Below are 19,705 nucleotides of genomic sequence, written 5' to 3'. Positions count from 1 at the left end.
TAAAAATGACACTGACAGCGTTGCCATAGTAAAAATATATAACCTAATTTGCAATTATTTAATTTTTCAAATGACGTAAAATTAATTTTATGAGGAAATTCAGAAAATAGTTTCAAACAAAACATTTTACATTACTTTTACACATTTACAAAAAAGTGGTAACAGTATACAGGGTGTTTCAAAAAGATATGTCATAAATTAAATCACGCGTTCCCGGGACAAAAATAAATTGATTGAATTCAACTTACCTTAGCACAAAAGTGTACACAAAAAAAGTTACAGCCCTTTGAAGTTACAAAATAAAAATTGTTTTTTTGCATTATCTCCTAAACAACTTGACATTTTGTAATAAAAATGGACACGTTACTTTCTTGTCTGAAAGCATTTTTCATACAAAAGAAACAACAAAATCTAAGCGCACAGAATAATTTTAAGGGGGGTGTGCAGCGCTAAATCCCCCTCTTTTCGATTGTCGTGGGGTCCTACATTCACATCCGTATGTTTGCAATATGTAAAGCCTATTCCTTTTCTATTTGGTCTTTTTCTTTTTATTGTAATTACTCTTTAAATGAGAATAAGCCACAATAAAGGTTAACTTACGTTTATTGACGTTTCAATTTCCACTTCGGAAATCGTTCTCAAAATACAAACTAATGTTTGTATATAGAGTTAATAATAAAGAATTTACTTCTTGTCTGTCATCTTCCTGATTAGAATAGCCTGGTAAATTGATTTGAATGATTTATATTAATACGAGGTCTGCTTATGCAAAAGAGTTTTATTTTATAAACTATTCTACAATATATTGCCCTTCCCTCGCCACACACCGTTCCATTCGTTTTTTCCATTGGTCAAAGCAATGCTGGAAGTCTTCCTGTGTTAGAGCTTTTAGGAGCTCCGCCGTTTTTCGCTTCACCCTTCCATCGACTCGAACCGGATTCCTTTTAAGGCAGACTTGATCTTCGGAAACAGGAAAAAGTCACAGGGTGCTAAATCCGGCGAGTACGACGGGTGTTTGAGCACTGGAATGCCTCTAGCGGCTAAATAACGCTTCACAGACAGCGCGTTATGGGCAGGTGAGTTGTCCTGGTGCAAGATCCACGGCTTGTTTTTCCACAACTCCGGCCGTTTCTTACGAACTCGTTTTCGCAGCGTTGCCAAAACTTTAAAATAGTAAGTTTGGTTTACAGTTTGACCCTCTGTAACCCATTCAGTCATCACGATGCCGTTAATGTCGAAAAAAACGATTAGCAGGGTTCGACATTCTTGCTTTTTTCATTCTTGGCGATGCAGGAGTGTTCCAGTGCATGGATGTTTTCCATTAATTCAGGCTCTTCATGTAAATGAAGAAGTTCATTCAACCTCTCAAGAAAATCTGAGCAGATGTGTTGACGGATGAGCTTTTGGTCGGGGGTCAAATTTTTTGGAACCAACTTCGCACAGACTTTCTTCATGTTCAATTTTTCTGACAGTCTCAGCAATCATCCGAATGCTCATACGACGATCGCCGAGTACAATTTCATTTATTTTGGTCACTGCTTGCGGAGTTGAAACAGACACAGGTCGACCTGGACGTTGGTCATCTTCGGCGCTCTCTCGGTCTTCAGAAAACCGTTTATACCATTCGAAAACACGCGCACGAGATAGAGAATTCTCACCATAGGCCTCTTTCAACAAATTATAGCACTCAGTCGGAGTTTTCTTAATTTAACGAGAAATTTCACATGAATCCGTTGCTCATGTTTTTCGTCACACATTGATATCGGCACGAGAAAAAAACACGTTCTTCTCTAACCTCTACAGAAAAAATACTACTACAGCGACAAAACAAGTTTTCGTACTGAAAGAGTAAACACTTCCAGCTATCCAATGCTGCATTCGTTTCCCACTCTTCCCTTCTAGGACGCATTCTGCGCGCAGTCTCATTATTTAATAGCCAGACCTCGTATTCTACTACCTTGCTCTCTTGTATAACAACTTACAATGAAGTTGTAAAAACTTCCTCAATAAATTTTTCGAGAAAAACATTGTATACAATGTTACAACGTTTTTATAAAAAATATTCATCAATCATACAATTTTTCAATATTTTAACATTGATTACAACATTTTTTCCACCTTCTTCTTCGCGCGACTAGGATTACTTGTTTGTCTGCCTCTTATTCTGTTTCAGTCGTTGTTGACTGTACATTATCTTTCCACCTTTTTGGCGGCCTTCCAACATACGGCTTGTTGTTTTTACAGATGTTCGATCTATCTGGTCCCATTCGGTTTACATGTTCGTTCCAGTTTTTTTTTCTTGTTTTTATCCACCTGTTAATATTTTGAATTTTGCATTGTTCGCGTATATTTCTGTTGGTTTGTCTGTCTCTTAATGATATGCCCGCTATTGATCTTAATACTTTCATTTCGTCTTTCTTGTATCGGTCCTTGTCTTCACTGCATATGTTAGGATTGGTCTTACTGTTGTCTTGTATACTTTCATTTTGCTTTCCGTGGTCAGATATTTGTTTCTCCATACGGTTTCTCGGAGACAACCACTTACTCTTGCCGCTTTTGATGCTTGCCTTGTGGTCTCTGTTCTTATATCCTGTCACTAGTGATCTCTACTCCTAGGTAATATTTTCCACCAAGTGATTCAAAATTTGCACTTACAATGAGGTTATTTTGTTAAATAACTTTATATTTACATAGGATACGATAAAAGTAATTAGACCAAAATAAATGTTATCCTTTATTTGCTCCGTGCGTGACCATGGTAGGAGTACCTTGAAACGATGCCAGCGTGCGTAGCGGCGAAATATGACAAAATTGAACACTATCTTTTTACGCATAAATTTTATCAAAAATGTATGCAAATACATGTTGCGTATTTAGTTGTGCTAATAAAAGCAAAAATAGTAAGTGTAGTTTTTATAGGTTCCCAAAGATTACATATAAATTAGAGAAAAGAAAAATATGGATCCGTGCTATTAATATGAAAAAGGAAATATCACGTAACCTCATTTTTATGCAATTGAAAAATTTAAATATATAAGGCTTCAAGCTAACTGCAGAGTGCCTGATGACTTTAGCTTTTATATCATAACTTTTACTATTACTGTTCTTAATTATATGCTCTTTCACGTGAAAAACTTGATTTGCCAGTACTAGATTTTTAACTTTTCTTTTCCGTTTGGGCTTAAAAAGATATATTATGATGAATTTTGAGAAACCCAGCTTTTAATACTACATTTATTTTGTACATAAACTGAAAAGATATAATTAAAAACTTAATTATTAATAATTGTCAATTTCGCCTGTATTTAACAATGTCAGACATATGTCAATAATGTCATATATTTAACCTGAAAATTGGTAGGTCCAAAACAGTCAGATGAAGGCGGTAGGTGTCGCGTCAGTCACGCACGAAGCGAATAGATGTTTATTTAAACCATAGTTGAAAAACATTGTAAGAAGAGTTACAATGTTATTCATATCAGGTGTCGATATTATCACACAGGCCTTGCATCAGGTGTTGAGCTATTCTTAAAACTTTAAGTCTCTATAATAGCTCCACCGCTAGCTCGATAGCTAGATCGATAGGAACAAGTTAGTAATACCAAGGTAAAACTATTAAAAACCAAGTCAACATTTTAAAATAAAAGACGATTGGTTTGAAAATTTATTTCAACACATTTTTCTTATAAATTACAAAACTATCTTTGGTTAAAAGTAGTACACTAATAAAATGCAATTATATTTCTTTCCTACAAATAAAATTGTTGGAATCTTCAAAAAAGAATTCCAATCAATCAATCCCATTATCGTTCGAGACCATTTAAATAAATAATAATTCAAAAAAATTATAAGATTTAGAAAAGTGTAAATAAAACGTAATTTTTTGCTCTAATCTATTAATAAATTTTTATTATCCAAATAAGGATTTCTTTACTTTTGCCTTTTCCTCAGCCTCCACTTTTTGCCTCTTGCGCTTCTCATAACCTGAAACATGATAAGTTAATTTACTAAATTTTGTAAGTACACTCAGTATACAGTTCATTTTGTTGTATTTCTCAGTATACAAATTATTTTATGTCGTGTTAATAAAATTTCCCTTATATATTTTTCCCACCCAGCTCCATGTTTGGACCAACTTGTCCGGTATGGCATTTGTTTGCAAATATTCAAAATAATCCCCTTTAAAGGTATAGTCATAATGCCTCCAAAGACCCCGTTATAGTATTTGTTTGCAAATATTCAAAACAATCCCCTTTAAAGGTATAGTCATAATGCCTTCAAAGACCCCGTTATAGTATTTGTTTGGAAATATTCTAAATAAACTCTTTTAAAGGATACCGTTAAAAGTAATCCGAGAAATCTGAATATTTCGGTCAAAATTCGGAAACGGTACTTTTTCCACACACACACACCTAGAGTAGTAGTAGAAGAATCTACCAGCTTTTTTATCGGTTAGATTAAGGCTTGAACTTTTAAATGAAAGTTTTGTATCACATAAAGATGACCAATTTTCTTCATTTTCACTAAAAACGTTCACTGTTGATGGCTGCCAAACAAATACTAAACAACGTGAAACTTGAAACATCTGCTTTATAGGTTGCATATTTTCTAATACAGTTTCTTCTCTAGGTCTGGCCGGGTACTTCTGGGACCACCCAGTAAAGTACATTTAATTATGTGCAAATAAAGTGTTCTTTAAGACACGCTCAATGTAGATAACGCTATTGCATACTTATAGATTTTTGAAACAGAGCAAACAAGGAACTATTGCAGAAGCACCGAAAATGTCAACAGGAAGAAAAACCCAACAAACAAACGATATGCCGTAGAATGGGGTGACTTTGATTCTATAAGGTGACTTTGATAAAACATGAATATATTGTTTCAAGAGAGTATACAACCCAAATGTTTCGTCCGTTATGGTGGTTGTCTGAACTTGATTTCAGTGCACATGTTGATTCACTATAGCAGAAGGTGTTTGTGGCCAATATCAAAAGTATACGGTTGTAAATTCACCATTGCAGTTTTTGGTTGAATTTGAAGATTTTATATTGTGTTACTAAATTTAAACATACAGCTCTTACAATAGAATTGCAGGTAATTTTGTGTATGTTGCCTTAATGTAGGTCTAGTTGTCACTATTTTAAAATATTTAACCTAACTTATTTCCGTAACTACTCCATGAAATTGAATGATTTCTTATCCGGGGTCACTTTGATACATTTTTCGGGGTGACTTTGATACTTTATTTCTTTTTATAGTTTGCTTAATGAAACTTCAAACCGTTAATTATTTTCAGGATTTCGTCATTATCTGCATGAAAAGAAAAAATGCCGCGAGTTTATAAACGAAAGTTAGGATCAAGAAGCTACAAGAACTTCTCTGACGCAACTCTTGAACATGCTCTGCTTCAAATAGTAAACGGAAACTTGTCTGTTAAAGCCGCTTCAGAAAGATTTAAAATTCCGTATGGTACTTTATATAATAAATACAAAGGGAAGCATGTGAAGAAGCCAGGGGGCCAAACTGCGTTGACGGAGCTGGAGGAAAAATCAATCGTGTCCTGCATTGTCAAATGTGCAGATTGGGGATTTCCATTATCGACGCTAGATGTACAACTTTTCACTAAGAGTTATTTAGAAAGAACTGGAAGAATTATCTCTAAATTTAAAAACGGGGTAAGTCCTGGTAACGACTGGGTAAAACTTTTTTTAGAGAGACATAGTCAGCAAATCTCTGAACGACTTGCGTCTAACATTACTAGAGCTCGGGCAGGTGTCACAAAAGAAACGATAGAATCATATTTCAATAATTTAAGAACAACTCTCTCAAATTGCCCTCCATCACACGTTTTCAATTACGATGAAACCAACGTTAGTGATGATCCGGGGAAAAGAAGATTGCTTTATAGAAGAGGGACCAAATATCCAGAACAAATCACTAATCATAGTAAAGCCGCCACATCAATAATGATGTGCGGTGCTGCTGATGGTACACTACTCCCTCCTTATATAATATATCGCAGCGAACATATGTGGGATGCATGGACATTAGGAGGTCCACAGGGCTCTCCTTGTTGTAGTAGTGGATGTTGCGCAAGAGGAGCTAGATATAACCGAACAAAAAATGGGTGGATGGAGGTAACTTGTTTTACAGACTGGTTTGAGACCATATTATTACCCCACGCAAGACGGCTGGAAGGTAAAAAAGTTATGATCGGCGACAACTTGGCGTCTCACTTTTCAGATCATGTTTTAGAATTGTGTGAATTGCACAATATTGAATTTGCGTGCCTTCCCAGTAATTCAACACACATATGCCAGCCTTTGGATGTGTCTTTTTTTAAACCCATGAAAGTCTCTTGGCGAAAAGTTTTGACGGAATTTAAATTGCGACACCCAAAAATTACTGGTGTACCTAAAGATCAATTTCCGTCGTTATTAAAAAAATGCTTGGAATTAATGGATCAGACAATTGCAAAAACTGAGTACAAATGTGGAGATTGTGAAAAAAGTGCAATTAAGAGAGTTTTGAAGAATGGCTTCGAGGCTTGTGGCATGGTCCCTTTCGATCCAAATAAAGTCTTGAGTAAGATTACACCAATCAACCATGATGTTGATTATGTAGAACCTCTGATTAACGACAGCCTCACAGACTATCTGATGAATAAGAAGTCCGAGATAGAAGTTACTAAACGGCAAAGTAAAAAGAAACTTCATATCCAACCTGGTAAAAGTGTAAGTCGACATATAACGGCAGATGACAGCTCCTCCGATAGCGAGTTAAACAGCTATAATAGTGAAAGCGAAAATGAAATTGAAAATGAAGATTCTGTGGAGGACCAATCATATGAAGATGAGATGAATACAAAACCCTCCCTTGCTGAATTGAATGTTGGAACTTACGTGCTTGTAAAAATTATGTCAGGTAAACAAAAATGTAAAAATTACGTATATGCCGGAAGGATACAAGAGAAATTACCTTTTGACGAATACGAACTCATTGGACTTAAATCACTGGATGAGACCCATAAACATTTTAAAGTTGTGGAGACCGACGTTTTTAACGCTCCTTTCGATGATATCTTAGCAATTCTGAAGACCCCATCGGTTGAAACAAATGAAACAGCAACTACATGTACATTTCCTGGCAGAGTTGATGTTAAAGAAAAATAACTTTGATTTTGTTTCCGTTCAAAATACATTCTTTTGGCTTTTTTTACTATTTTATACTGTTTTACTAATTTGCTAAAATGTTTTTTACCTGAATAAAGTATTAGCTACCTGTAAAATTATTTATTATATACTAATTATTGTGCCTATAGCAGCTATCAAAGTCACCCCAAAAATTAAAATTGAAATATCTAAAAATGGGCTTGATCGATTTAAAAATGGGTTGACATTGACACCATTACAGCTTTTATGCATCGTCCAAGCTATTTTAAAATAGGGTATCAAAGTGACCCCACATCAATGGGTGATTTTGATATACCATTACTTATTTTTTTTTGAGAAAATCCTCAATTTAAAGATATATATACTAACAGTATAAATTACATAAACATAAGATGCTTCCCAATGGACATTTTTCCACATTTTTGGGATCACCCATTCAAAAGTTACGTAAGAAAATATAAAAAAAATTAACAAAGTCACCCCGTTCTACGGTGGTAAAAGAAATATTTCGAAGAAAAGTGATTCATTGATAGAAGTCCAAGATACCTGGATCTGGACACAATTTTAGCAGACATTAATAGTGACGGAACTTTGTCAAGCATACAGAGACAAATTGTGGAAAATTCTGCACGAATTACTTTGTTTGGGAGAAGGATGATAGGAAGTTTGTTATATAGAAAAAAAGATGGAGCAGTAGGCGGTCCAGTAGACTAGCGCGAAGCTAATTGTAAAAATCTCTATAATTTACTAAACTTTTATTGTTTATTTAAAAAAGCTTACCTAATATTTTGTTTTCATTCTGTTTATACTCTTCGATAATTTCATCTAACGTCTTGTCTGCATCCAATACTAATACAGGGATAGTGTTGAATCGTTCATCGTCAGACATTAACCACCTTTCATGACTGTCGTGTAATTCCTTAAGATACTCCAATGAAAGACTATTTTCTTCAGGTCTTTTCCTCGCTTTTACTCGTTCATAAACTGTTTCAGGACTACTTCTAAGGTACACTACAATATAAGCTCATACTATTAACATCATTACCTTGACGGTTAGTTTATTATCAATCTTATACTGACAAAAGTTAACTAGACTATGTAAAAACATTGGACTTAACCCTAGAAGTAAATTGTAAATGATAAAAGATGACCTACCTATCAAATCTAAGGCAATATCTTCATTGGCTCTTATCCACCTGTACCATTGATCTATAACAGAATAATCGGCGCCGTGGATGTACCCGCTCCGGTAAGCTTGCTCTAGAAAACAAAATCTATTATTCTGTATCGATCTTTCGAACATTTGCACTGTTGTAGAGGATGAGCTTGGTTTTGACGTTTGGATTTTAAGGCGAGTAAGTTGTACGTACGTCTGGAAAACTCGTAGCCATTCATGAACATCGGAATACATTAGATCCAAGAGATTATGTCCATCGACGTTTCGCCACCATTCTAGAGGTTCCTGCAAAAATAAACATTAAAAAGTGATAGCACAAAGGAAATAAATTTAATGATATTGTTACGTTTTTCCGTGGGTTCAGAAATGTGTAGGTGTTCAGGTAAGTGGAGCATATTTTATTTAACTCCAAAAACTCACTTAATTACATATATCACAAATTCTAATTAAAAGGGAAGAAAAAACTGGTAGTGATAGAAATGGACTATCTAAGAAGAGAATTTCGGATATCCAGATGGCCAAAACAAGCCTTAAACTATGTTCCATGGAAAAGAAGGAGAGGAAAACCAACATTAGAATGGAGAGAAGAAATCACGAGGAAAATGAGAGATAGTGCCATAAATGAAAATGAATGGACCCACCGAAAGAGGTGGATAGAGGCTGTAGGACCCCGCAGATATATACAGGGTGAGTTTTTAGTGCGACATCGGTGGATAATTCCTTCGTGGTACAAGATATCCAAAAAACTTATTTAGAAAAAATGTAGTCAATGATATTCTAAATACTTGAAAAATATGTGGAACTATACAGGGTGATTAATAACTACGTAGTATAGCAAACATACAATTTTTTAAATGGGACACCCTATATATTTTTTCAAATTTGTATTCTTTTCATAATTCTTGTTTTTATAGTAGGGTTTTGCAATACTATACAGAGTATTTAACAAGTTATGACCATTTTTATATCGAAATCCGTATGAAATCAACACCATGTATATAAAGAAGCAATGCATAAACAATTATTTATTTTATATAATAATTCTTAACACTTGTAAGTCAAATTTCATTAAAAGCTTCTCTTATTCTATTTTTTATATCATCTGGCGTTGTTGGGGGCTTCTGGTATACAAGGTCTTTTATATATAGCCCCATATGAAAAAATCAATTTTGGAGAATTCCGGTCATCGCGGTGGCCCAACAGTTGGTCCTCCTCTGCCTATCTACCTCCCAGGAAAGTTATGATTTAGATGATTGTGAATAGGAGCTGTGTGGTGAACTGGAGCACCGTCGTGTAAAAACCACATTTAGAAAATCCAGATGTATGTCACCATTCACACGACCGTTAAAAAAATGTATTTGTTTTTTTCGTGGAGATTAAATTACGTAATGATAAATAATGTATGTAGATAATGTATTGTAATTACTATTTAAATGGGAATAAGCCACAATTAAAGGTTAAAGTGCGTTTATTGACGTTTCAATTTCCACTTCGGAAATCGTTCTCTTCCGATTTGCAAAGTGGAAATTGAAACGTCAATAAACGTACTTTAACCTTTAATTGTGGCTTATTCCCATTTAAATAGTAATTACTTTAAAATGCCACAAGAAAATAGCTTCAGAACGATAATGATATTAAAAAAGTATAGTAAAAACAAAAGTATTTTTAGCGATCAATATATCTTTCAAAGCCAGTGCCATGACCCCGTGGCCCTTTATGACTAGCCGCCACTGTTCCAAGGTACCTGTATTGGTTACAGGGCATAATTATGTCATTATCTTCTTATGTTATTGTATTTTCAACCACCGAATTACACAGCATAAGAAAAAAGGGTAAGATGGAGCGAAGATGAATGCCGAAAAAGATGCTATACCTTGGACCTAAGATTATTGTTATGTTTGAACCACGGAATTGCAAACGGAAATGCATATATAACTCTTTCACCAAGATAAGGTGAACTTGTCACAAGTCTGTCACAACGATAACAAATGCACTTAAATTGCTTCCACACTCAAAATGTGAGCCATAACTATATATTTTGCCAAAAATTAAATAACATCGTTAGAGAAGGGCTAAATCAATGTTTCACCATAGGAGATATTTTTGATGAAAAAGTTCGAATGTCTAAAATTTCTTGTTTTATTAATTAAGTCCCTTACTTATTGAGTGTAATAAGGGAGAACGGGGTTAGTTGTTACATGGGGCAATCCGCTTATACGTATTTCACCCTAATAGGGATCATCACAGACAACTATTCACAGTCGCTCTGAATAGACGCACTGTACATGAAATGAAATCTTAACTGTCTTTTTACTTTTATTCCGATATACTCTGTATGAGTACTAGAAACCAAATTCGCTAAGGATTTTTGCTTAGTTGAGGAGACATGTCGTGGAATGCAATTTTTAGATTCCCCATGTCTCTATTAACATCTTTATCAACGTTTGTTTTGCCTTGCAATTTTTAGAAGGCACAGATTAAAGCATAAATCTGAATTTGGTTTCAAAAATTAGTTTACGGATTTTAGCCATGTTAGAGTTGCTTCCTAAGACAGAAAAGATTTATTTTCACTTTCAGATTCTTACAAAACAGGAATAGGTACAACTGCATACAATGGCAATATTTCAAAACTCACTTTAACTGTACTTATTAATTGAACTGCTACTATACTCCACTACACACTAGATTTCCATGAAAAGGGCGAAGAATGAGAAAACCATACAAATTCGACGTAGAATTTTGGACAAACGCTACAAGCAGTTGTCAACGCTGACAACGCCTCAGCGAGAGTGAACAATTATCTTTCCGGCAAAAACTTCGCAGCGATCTCTATGGAAGTTTATTTGAAACGCATATATCGAGCGGTTTTATGATCAAAGAATACCGAGAAAATATAAACAACTCTAGAAATGGTGTATTTTACTCGGCGACGCTAAGAGGAATTAAAAAAATTATTTCGTCTTTTAATACGTACTAGGGGATTTCAATAGTAGTAGTAGTCTCCCGTTTTATACCGCTCGCGGCTTTGGGAGTATAGCAGGGTAGTCTGCTATATCTAGGGCCTACGGTATACAAGGAAGGTAACATGGCCAGTGCTACGCTTCAACCATCTCACTCATTTATTCAGGCTGAGTCGACCTGGGGCCTATAGACATTTTTAAAAATGTCTAGTTGTTCTTGCCGGCGGTAGGATTCGAACTCCGGACCACCGGCATGCGAGGCAAGCATCCTACCGCTTGCGCTACGCAGGCCCTCGATATATTTCAGGATTTCAATATATTTCACTATATATGTCAAATAATTTGCAAATGCTACACTGTAACAAACTGCGCCATCTTAAGACATTTGTGTGTAGGTTTATTATTAACCTAGATTTTGTTATACGTAAATTTTTAATAGCTCAAAATGAGAACCTACAGCAAAAAAACTAAGCGCGGTGAAACGCCACAGGAAATCATTATTGCTGAGCAAAGACGGTGATAGAAAATGAAAGACCTCTTAGACCAGTAGCGGATGAATACGGGATTAATTTTATGACGCTTCAGAGATACTTCAAAAAGATCCAGAAAGTTGGACTTGATAGTGAGTGTAGTAAAATTGTTAATTTTTTTTTCTATGAACACATGTATAGCACATGCATCGTTAAAATTTGTTTTTTTTTTCAGTTGCTAATACCATGGCCACAGGATATTTAAAAAATCGGAAGATCTTCTCTGATCTACAAGAAAATGAATTAGCTTCTTATGTTATTGAATGTTCAAAGATATATCATGGTCTTTTCCCAAAAGATCTTAAACAGTTTGCTTTAAAAAATAACGTAACTGTTCCTAATAACTGGACCAAATTTGAGACTAAATCTGCTGACTGGCTAACAAATTTTTTAAAACGCCACAATGAGTTATCCATCCGTACCCCTCAGGCTACGAGCTTAGGGCGAGCCACAAGCTTTAATAGGCACAATGTAAATTTATTCTTTGACAACTCTCCCATGTATTAAATAGGCACAATATTGGAGCAAACGATATTTACAACTTAAATGAAACCGGGGTAACTACAGTTCAAAAACCTGCAAAAATAATAGCATCAAAAGGTGTGAAGCAAGTGGGGGAGGTCACTTTGGGGGGAACTTTGGCAGTGAATGCCAGTGGAAATGTGCCGCCAATGTTTATTTTTCCGCGGAAAAATTATCGAGAACATTTTGTTTCCAGTGGACCACCAGGATGTATAGGAACGAGCAATCCTTTTGGATGGATGACGAAAGTAGAATTCTTAGTTTATGTGAAACAAATTAAATGTTCTAAGGAAAGTCCAGTATTATTATTACTTGACAATCACGATTCCCATTTGTCGGTTGAGGTAATAGATTATTGCACGGAAAATAGCATTGTTCTCTTGACCTTGCCTCCGCATTGCTCTCATCGATTGCAACCTTTGGACAGATCGGTGTTTGGACCATTAAAAAAAACTATTAACAATCAGATGGATGGCTGGATGAAGACTCATACAGGAGTTAAAATGACAATTTCTAACATTCCATCCATTCCATCAGCCACACAAAATGTACGAACACCACCAAGCACGCCACCACAAGTTATCAACAAGGAACCAGACCAAGATCCACAACCTTTAACTTCTGGCGCTTTCGTTACTTATTAGTCCTAATGCCCTACACCTAACGCTCAAACCAGAAAAAATACTGCCCAAAATAGGAAACGAAGACATACGGCTATTTTGACGGACACGCCTGAAAAGCAAGCATTATTTACATAAAAGGACAATTGTTTCAAAAGAAAGCGATAAAGAAAATAAGGAATTTTCCTGCATTATATGTTGTGATTCGTACACTAACTCAAAATCAAAAGAGAAATAGGTGCAATGTGTAGACTGAAAGGGGTGGGCGCATGAACTTTGCAGTGACGGTTCTCCAATTTTTGTATGTATACATTGCCAGTCTGCTTAATCTAATAATTGATTTAAATTATTTTTAAAAATGGCGCACAATAGTTTGTATTTGAATAAAAAATAAATAAATAAAGTTCCTTTAAATTTTTTTTATTAAGAAAATTAAAATATTCTTTGAAAAGTATGAAAGTTACTAGTGTAACAATTTGTCCCTGCCATGCAATAACTTACCCAACTGGGGGTAAGATAGATATACAATTTGCAAGACTAAACAAATCTATATTTTTTTCCTAAAAGTGGCAAGTTTCTTGTAAATCTAATATTTAAAATAATTATATCGAAGTGAGAGCTTCTCATGCCAATTTTTATTAGGTGCCTATTGTACATTAATTACTATTTAACTGGGAATAAGCCACAATTAAAGGTTAAAATACGTTTATTGACGTTTCAATTTCCACTTCGGAAATCGTTCTCAAAATACAAACATTAGTAAATTTACTAATGTTTGTATTTTGAGAACGATTTCCGAAGTGGAAATTGAAACGTCAATAAACGTATTTTAACCTTTAATTGTGGCTTATTCCCATTAAAATAGTAATTAATTTAAAAATGCCACAAGAAAATAGCTTCAGAACCTATTGTACATATTGAATGCACAAAAAAAAATAAAATGTAAAAATTGTAAAAACTAACTCCGGTCTTCCCTATTGAATTAATTTAATTCTACCATTAAATACAGACAAAATCGAAGTGAAACAATTGGATTATGTATGTAAGTTACCAGTATCAACAAATTATTCTAGACCTATAAAATTCGATAAATTACTAATGTCTGATGGAATCCGCCTAAATTATATCGACCTTAACGAAGGTTAAGCAAAAATAAAACCATATATTCAATAGTAAGGTCAACCAGTGATCTGTAATATAAAATCATAACATTTTGGTTATAATAAAGTATTATGCCTATTAATTAATTAAATTTTATTAGCTCCAACTAATTATATAACTGCTAGTAAAAAAATACTAGGCACAGGTAAATTACATTAAGTTATGATCAACACAATAACATAACAATTTATAATCAACACAATAACGTACCTGAATTAAGACACGAAATAGAAATCAGTTTTCAGAAAGTACAGATAGCCATAAATTCACTCAAAAATAGAAAGTCACCAGGACCAGACGGAATAACCAACGAGCCTCTAAAACACGGAGGAGAAGGTATAACCCAAGAGATGACAAAACTTATACAAAAACTAATATTGTACTGCAAGATACCAGAAGCATGGAGAAAAAGCATAATGATACCAATGTTCAAGAACATTGTGCATCGAACATAAAATCGTCGATTGCGTCATTACGCCGACACTGATGACGTAATGTCCAACACACACACACACACACATATATATATATATATATATATATATATATATATATATATATATATATATATATATATATACAGTGCTAGTCAAAAGTCCGTTCCCCCCCTCGTATCTTTTGAACGGTTTTACTTATAATAGTGAAATTTGGAAGCAGGTAATAAACAGACGTAGGCTTCTTAACTAGTCATAACAAGTGACGTAATAGTGACAGATGACGTTATAGCGCCACTGTGACAGATAATTTTAAATAGCACCTTATGGCAAGTGATACCTCGTTTGAAATGTATTGAAAATACCTATTGAACCATACTAATTTTATTTAAGTTTAAGCTCATTTTGATGAATAAATTAAATAAATACTAAAATTGTAGTTTCGCATTTAATTAATAAATATGTATTAAAACCTCCGCCACTGGTTACTTGTCAAAAAGTTGACATTTTTCAATTCTCTAATTGTTTGTACGTCAACATCAACTTTTTTGACAATTAAGTAGAGGAAAACGTTAGAATATTTATTAATTAATTGCAAAACTACAATTTTTTTAATATAACTATTCAATCATTCTAATTTTGTTTGGATTTAAGACGATTTTGACGAATAAATAAAGAAAATAAACATTAAAATTCTGGTTTGACATTTACTTAATAAAAATTCTAAGGTCCGCCTTCGGTTATTTGGCAAAAAATTTGACGTTTGTCAATTCTCTAGTTGTTTTTAGTTTGCAAAAGCGTTTATAGCTCAATATTTAGTTTCTGTTTCTACTTAGTTTAGTCAATTCTCTAGTTACTTTTAGTTTGCAAACGCGTTTATACCTGAATATTTAGTTTCTGTTTCTGCCTAGTTTAGTCAAGTTGTTTTTAGTTAGTTGTTCTTAGTTAATATTTAGTTTAAATATTGTTTAACGAGACGTTTAAATTTTTACAAAGGCAGAATGGTACGTACGGTAGCCGACAAAGTAGCAGCTGTGTTAATAATTGGTGAATGTGGAAATAATTTCCATGCAGCGGAACGTCTTTTTAATGAGAGGTACCCCAATCGCCCTACATCGAGATCTTATTTGAGGAAGTTTCTTCGGAATTTTAAACAAACAGTTAGTGTTCAAGATGTCTAACGATCTGGTCGACCAACAATTAGTGACGACAAAAAAAATTTAAATAATTTCAAAAATGGTAGTGAACCCTACTTCTTCTACAGCTTAAGTTGCATCTATCTATGAAATCAGTCAAAAGACAGTACACCGAGTGTTGGCTGAAAACAAATTTCATCCACACAAATTAAAAATTGTGCACCAACTTTCAGATGATGACCCCGACCGAAGACTAGAATTCTGTGAAAATATGTCCAATAAAATTAACCAACAGCCCAATTACATAAAAACAATTTGTTTTAGTAACGAAAGTATTTTTTCTCTCAATGGAAATGTTAACACACACAATGTGAGGTATTGGAGTGACACAAATCCTCACGTCTTTCGTGAAACACATACTCAATTTCCAAAAAAAAAATAAATGTTTGGGCAGGTATTTTGGGAAACCACATAGTTGGGCCTGTTTTTCTCAATACTAACTTAGCCGGTGAAGTGTATCCGGAGATGTTACAAAATGCAATTGAACCATTAATACTTGAAATTCTGGAGGATAATCCAGATGAATTCGGCAACTTGGAAATAACGTTTCAACAAGATGGTGCTCCTGCACACCATTATGGTGCAGTAAGACGTTACCTAGATGAGCAATATCGTGGTAAATGGATTGGACGATGAGGTACGATAGAATGGCCAGCTGGGTCACCGGACCTCACACCATTACATTTTTTTCTGTGGGGATACTTGAAATCTAAAGCTTACGCTACAGCAACCGACAATATTGACATTTTGAAACAACGAATTGTTAAAGAATGTAGGGCAATTTCCCCCGACACATTTGAACGACTACGGCAAGAGTTTTAGAAATAGGATGCATTACTGTCAGGAAGTAGATGGAGCACATTTTGAACACTTACTATAAGAACTGGTTGTTAAATTTTATCAATTAAATGAGAAGCTACAATTTTAGTATTTATTTAATTTATTCATCAAAATGAGCTTAAACTCAAACAAAATTATTATGACTGAATAGATATTTTCAATACTTTTGAAACGAGGTATCACTTACCATAAGGTCCCATTTAAAATTATCTGTCACAGTGGCGCTGTAAGGTCATCTGTCACTATTATGTCACCTGTTATGACTAGTTGAGAAGCCTAAGTCTGTTTATTACCTCCCTCCAAATTTCACTATTATAACAATAGCCGTTCAAAAGATACGATGGGGGGAACGGACTTTTGACTAGCACTGTATATATATATATATATATATATATATATATATATATATATATCAGTTGATGGTCATTCAATAATTAAAATTGACGTGTTTTAACATTTTTTTAAGTCGTCTGTTTCTGAAATAATGAATTTATTCCATACATTTGCATCATACTGTATATAAAATTCTTCTAGTTTGTTTTTCAGCAGTGTATTTTATAAAAAGTATAAATTATTAATATTATGTATAATGTTATACATTTAATGTTAATCGCGTAATAAAACATCAGGTTTTGGTTTTGCAAACAAATTAATTTCCTGCATAATTTAAAACAACAAACCCATAACATCTGATCAATTATATTTAGAATTTTATTCATTAGGTATCTAGAATAGTCAACAAAAATATAATATAAAATACATCTCTTTATACAAACAGGTAGAAGGAAGTGAATTTTTTAGTTTAAGGCAATAAAGTAGACCAGAATTCTGTTCACCGTGGCCTCACATAAAAAAATTCGTATTCTTTTCCTTTAATTTTCTATATTTTCCTTGAGTAGCTCCTTCTATTCTTTTAGTATCTTGGTTTCCTCTCTAAACAACTTTTACTCTTTTCTTATCTTCTCTTTTCTCTAATTCCGTTTTTCATAATTCATTTCCATTCGTATACCTTTTATTAAACTTAAAATAGTGTGGTTATTTGTCTGCCTAAGTTTCGTTTGGCATTCTCCCAGGTTTTTACGTTTCGCAAATGGATAGTCGTCCTCGTCCTCAGTTTCATTTTTCATTCTTATTTAATAGGTACTCATCTGTGTTTTATCCATCTCTTTCCACTTTTCTTCTATCCATTTTCCTAAATGTTAGTGACCGTGGAAGAAAAATAAGCCCAAGTTCAGCCCGATTCCGATCGGCGATTTTGTTGACCTAATTATTAGTAACATCAAGAGAAATCATACGATTTCCTACATGGCGAAACTGAATTCAAATTTTTACCACTGTGCCTGCTACAACTTGCAAAGCAAACAACTTGATGAATTACTCGGCAAGGGAATCTAAAATATGCATTTCACCTGCCGTTCATCATGGTCAAAACTCGTAGTGAATTCAGTTTCTGATACTCCAAACGGAGTAAAGAAATAAAACATAGTGACGGTATTAGATTTTTGTTTCGATACATTGCAGCGGCAAGCCGCTTATACGTATTTCGACCTCTTTAGGTCCCATCAGAGCGGTATATGCCACTGCTCTGAATCGAAACAAAATATATCTAATACCGTCATTATGTTCTAATTATTAGTCTTTATGACACACACACCCATGGGCGCTGTCAGGATTATTTTCAGGGGGCTGCATTTGCATTTAAACATACTTATCATATATGAAGCAGCTTACGAAGCGCTCGGCACAATCCAAAAGAACAAAAAGAATACTCCATTGTGGTGGACAAATGACATCGCCAATGCAGTACACAACAAGAAACAAGCATATCAAAAGTGGCTACAAACAAATGATCCAGATGATAGACGAACATATGCAAGATCAAACAGAGAAGTAAAAAACTTCAGTAAGTAAGTATCAGTACAACAACATATGAACTGGAATTCAGTGAAGACGATAAAATAACAGTAGAGGAAGTCGAGAATGCAATACGAACTCTAAAAAATCGGAAGTCATGCCGACCACAAGGTATACCAAATGAATTATTAAAACAGCCCACAAGTATTACGGGAATTACTGGCGTATGTCTTCACCTTATTCTATAATGGACACGACTTACCACCGGAGTGGACAAAAGCACATATTAACAACATCTACAAAAAAGGAGATAGAAAGAATTGTTCAAACTACAGGGGGCTAAGTGTCATAAATTCACTCTCAAGACTGTATGGTAAAATAAAAAAAAACAAAATTGAAAAAGAGATGACAGATGTTGAAGAACAGAATGGCTTTCGTGCAGGCAGATCCTGTATGGACAGTATATTCTTTCTAAAGCAAGTTATCGAAAAAAGATTAGCCCACAACCTTCCAACTCATATAGTCTTTATAGATCTGACAAAGGCATACGATCGTGTACCACTTTCAATGCTTTGGGTAGCAATGGAAAAAAAAAAGGAATAAGCAAAAAAAATATACAAGCAGTACAACAGCTCTACAAAAATATGACGGCAAACATTAAAACTGGAAATAGATTAACTAGAGAAATTCCTATTAGTAAGGACCTAAAGCAAGGCTGCTGCATAGCACCTACACTCTTCAAAATAAATCTAAATGAGGCACACTCAGTGTGGAGAAGAAAGTGCTGCAATATGGGCATCCCAATCGGAGATGATAGATTGTATACGATACACTTCGCTGACGACCAAGCCATTCTAGCTGAAGACGAGAGTGATGTAGGCTACATGCTTAGAAAACTGGAAGATGAGTATACCAAGTGGGGCCTCACAATTAATATACAAAAAACTGAGTATTTAGTTGTAGGAGAAAAACCAGAAAGCCTACAAATCGAAACGGGAACTATAAAACCAAAAGACTATTTTAAATACTTGGGAGTCCAAATCACATCAAAAGCAGGAAGTAGCGAAGAAATACACTCCAGGATTGGCCAAGCAAGATCAGCCACCAGACAGCTACACGGACTATTATGGAATAAAAAAATAACAAAAGAAAATAAAAGAAGAATTTATAAAACAATAATAGAAAGTATTGGGCTGTACGGCGCCGAACTCTGGGAAATAAACCAAAGAAACAAAT

The 19,705-nt window shown here is 34.4% G+C and overlaps 1 protein-coding gene across 1 annotated transcript in view; it reads right to left on the bottom strand.

Annotated features, from left to right (window-relative positions):
* Positions 1 to 3,650: 3,650 nt before the first annotated feature.
* LOC140436398 (thymidine kinase 2, mitochondrial-like) overlaps positions 3,651 to 19,705 on the bottom strand; it is a 21,360-nt gene continuing 5,305 nt past the window's right edge. The window contains exons 3-5 of the mRNA XM_072525160.1: positions 8,331 to 8,637; positions 7,956 to 8,186; positions 3,651 to 3,984 (exon numbers count right to left, since the gene is read on the bottom strand). Coding sequence (XP_072381261.1) covers positions 3,911 to 3,984; positions 7,956 to 8,186; positions 8,331 to 8,637 — 612 coding nt within the window. The 3' untranslated portion in view covers positions 3,651 to 3,910. The remainder of the gene's footprint in view (positions 3,985 to 7,955; positions 8,187 to 8,330; positions 8,638 to 19,705) is intronic.

The sequence above is a fragment of the Diabrotica undecimpunctata genome, chromosome 3, assembly GCF_040954645.1.
Source record: "Diabrotica undecimpunctata isolate CICGRU chromosome 3, icDiaUnde3, whole genome shotgun sequence".
NCBI lineage: Eukaryota > Metazoa > Arthropoda > Insecta > Coleoptera > Chrysomelidae > Diabrotica > Diabrotica undecimpunctata.
Note: the sequence above shows the minus strand (reverse complement) of the source record. Positions and strands in the feature narration are given on the sequence as shown.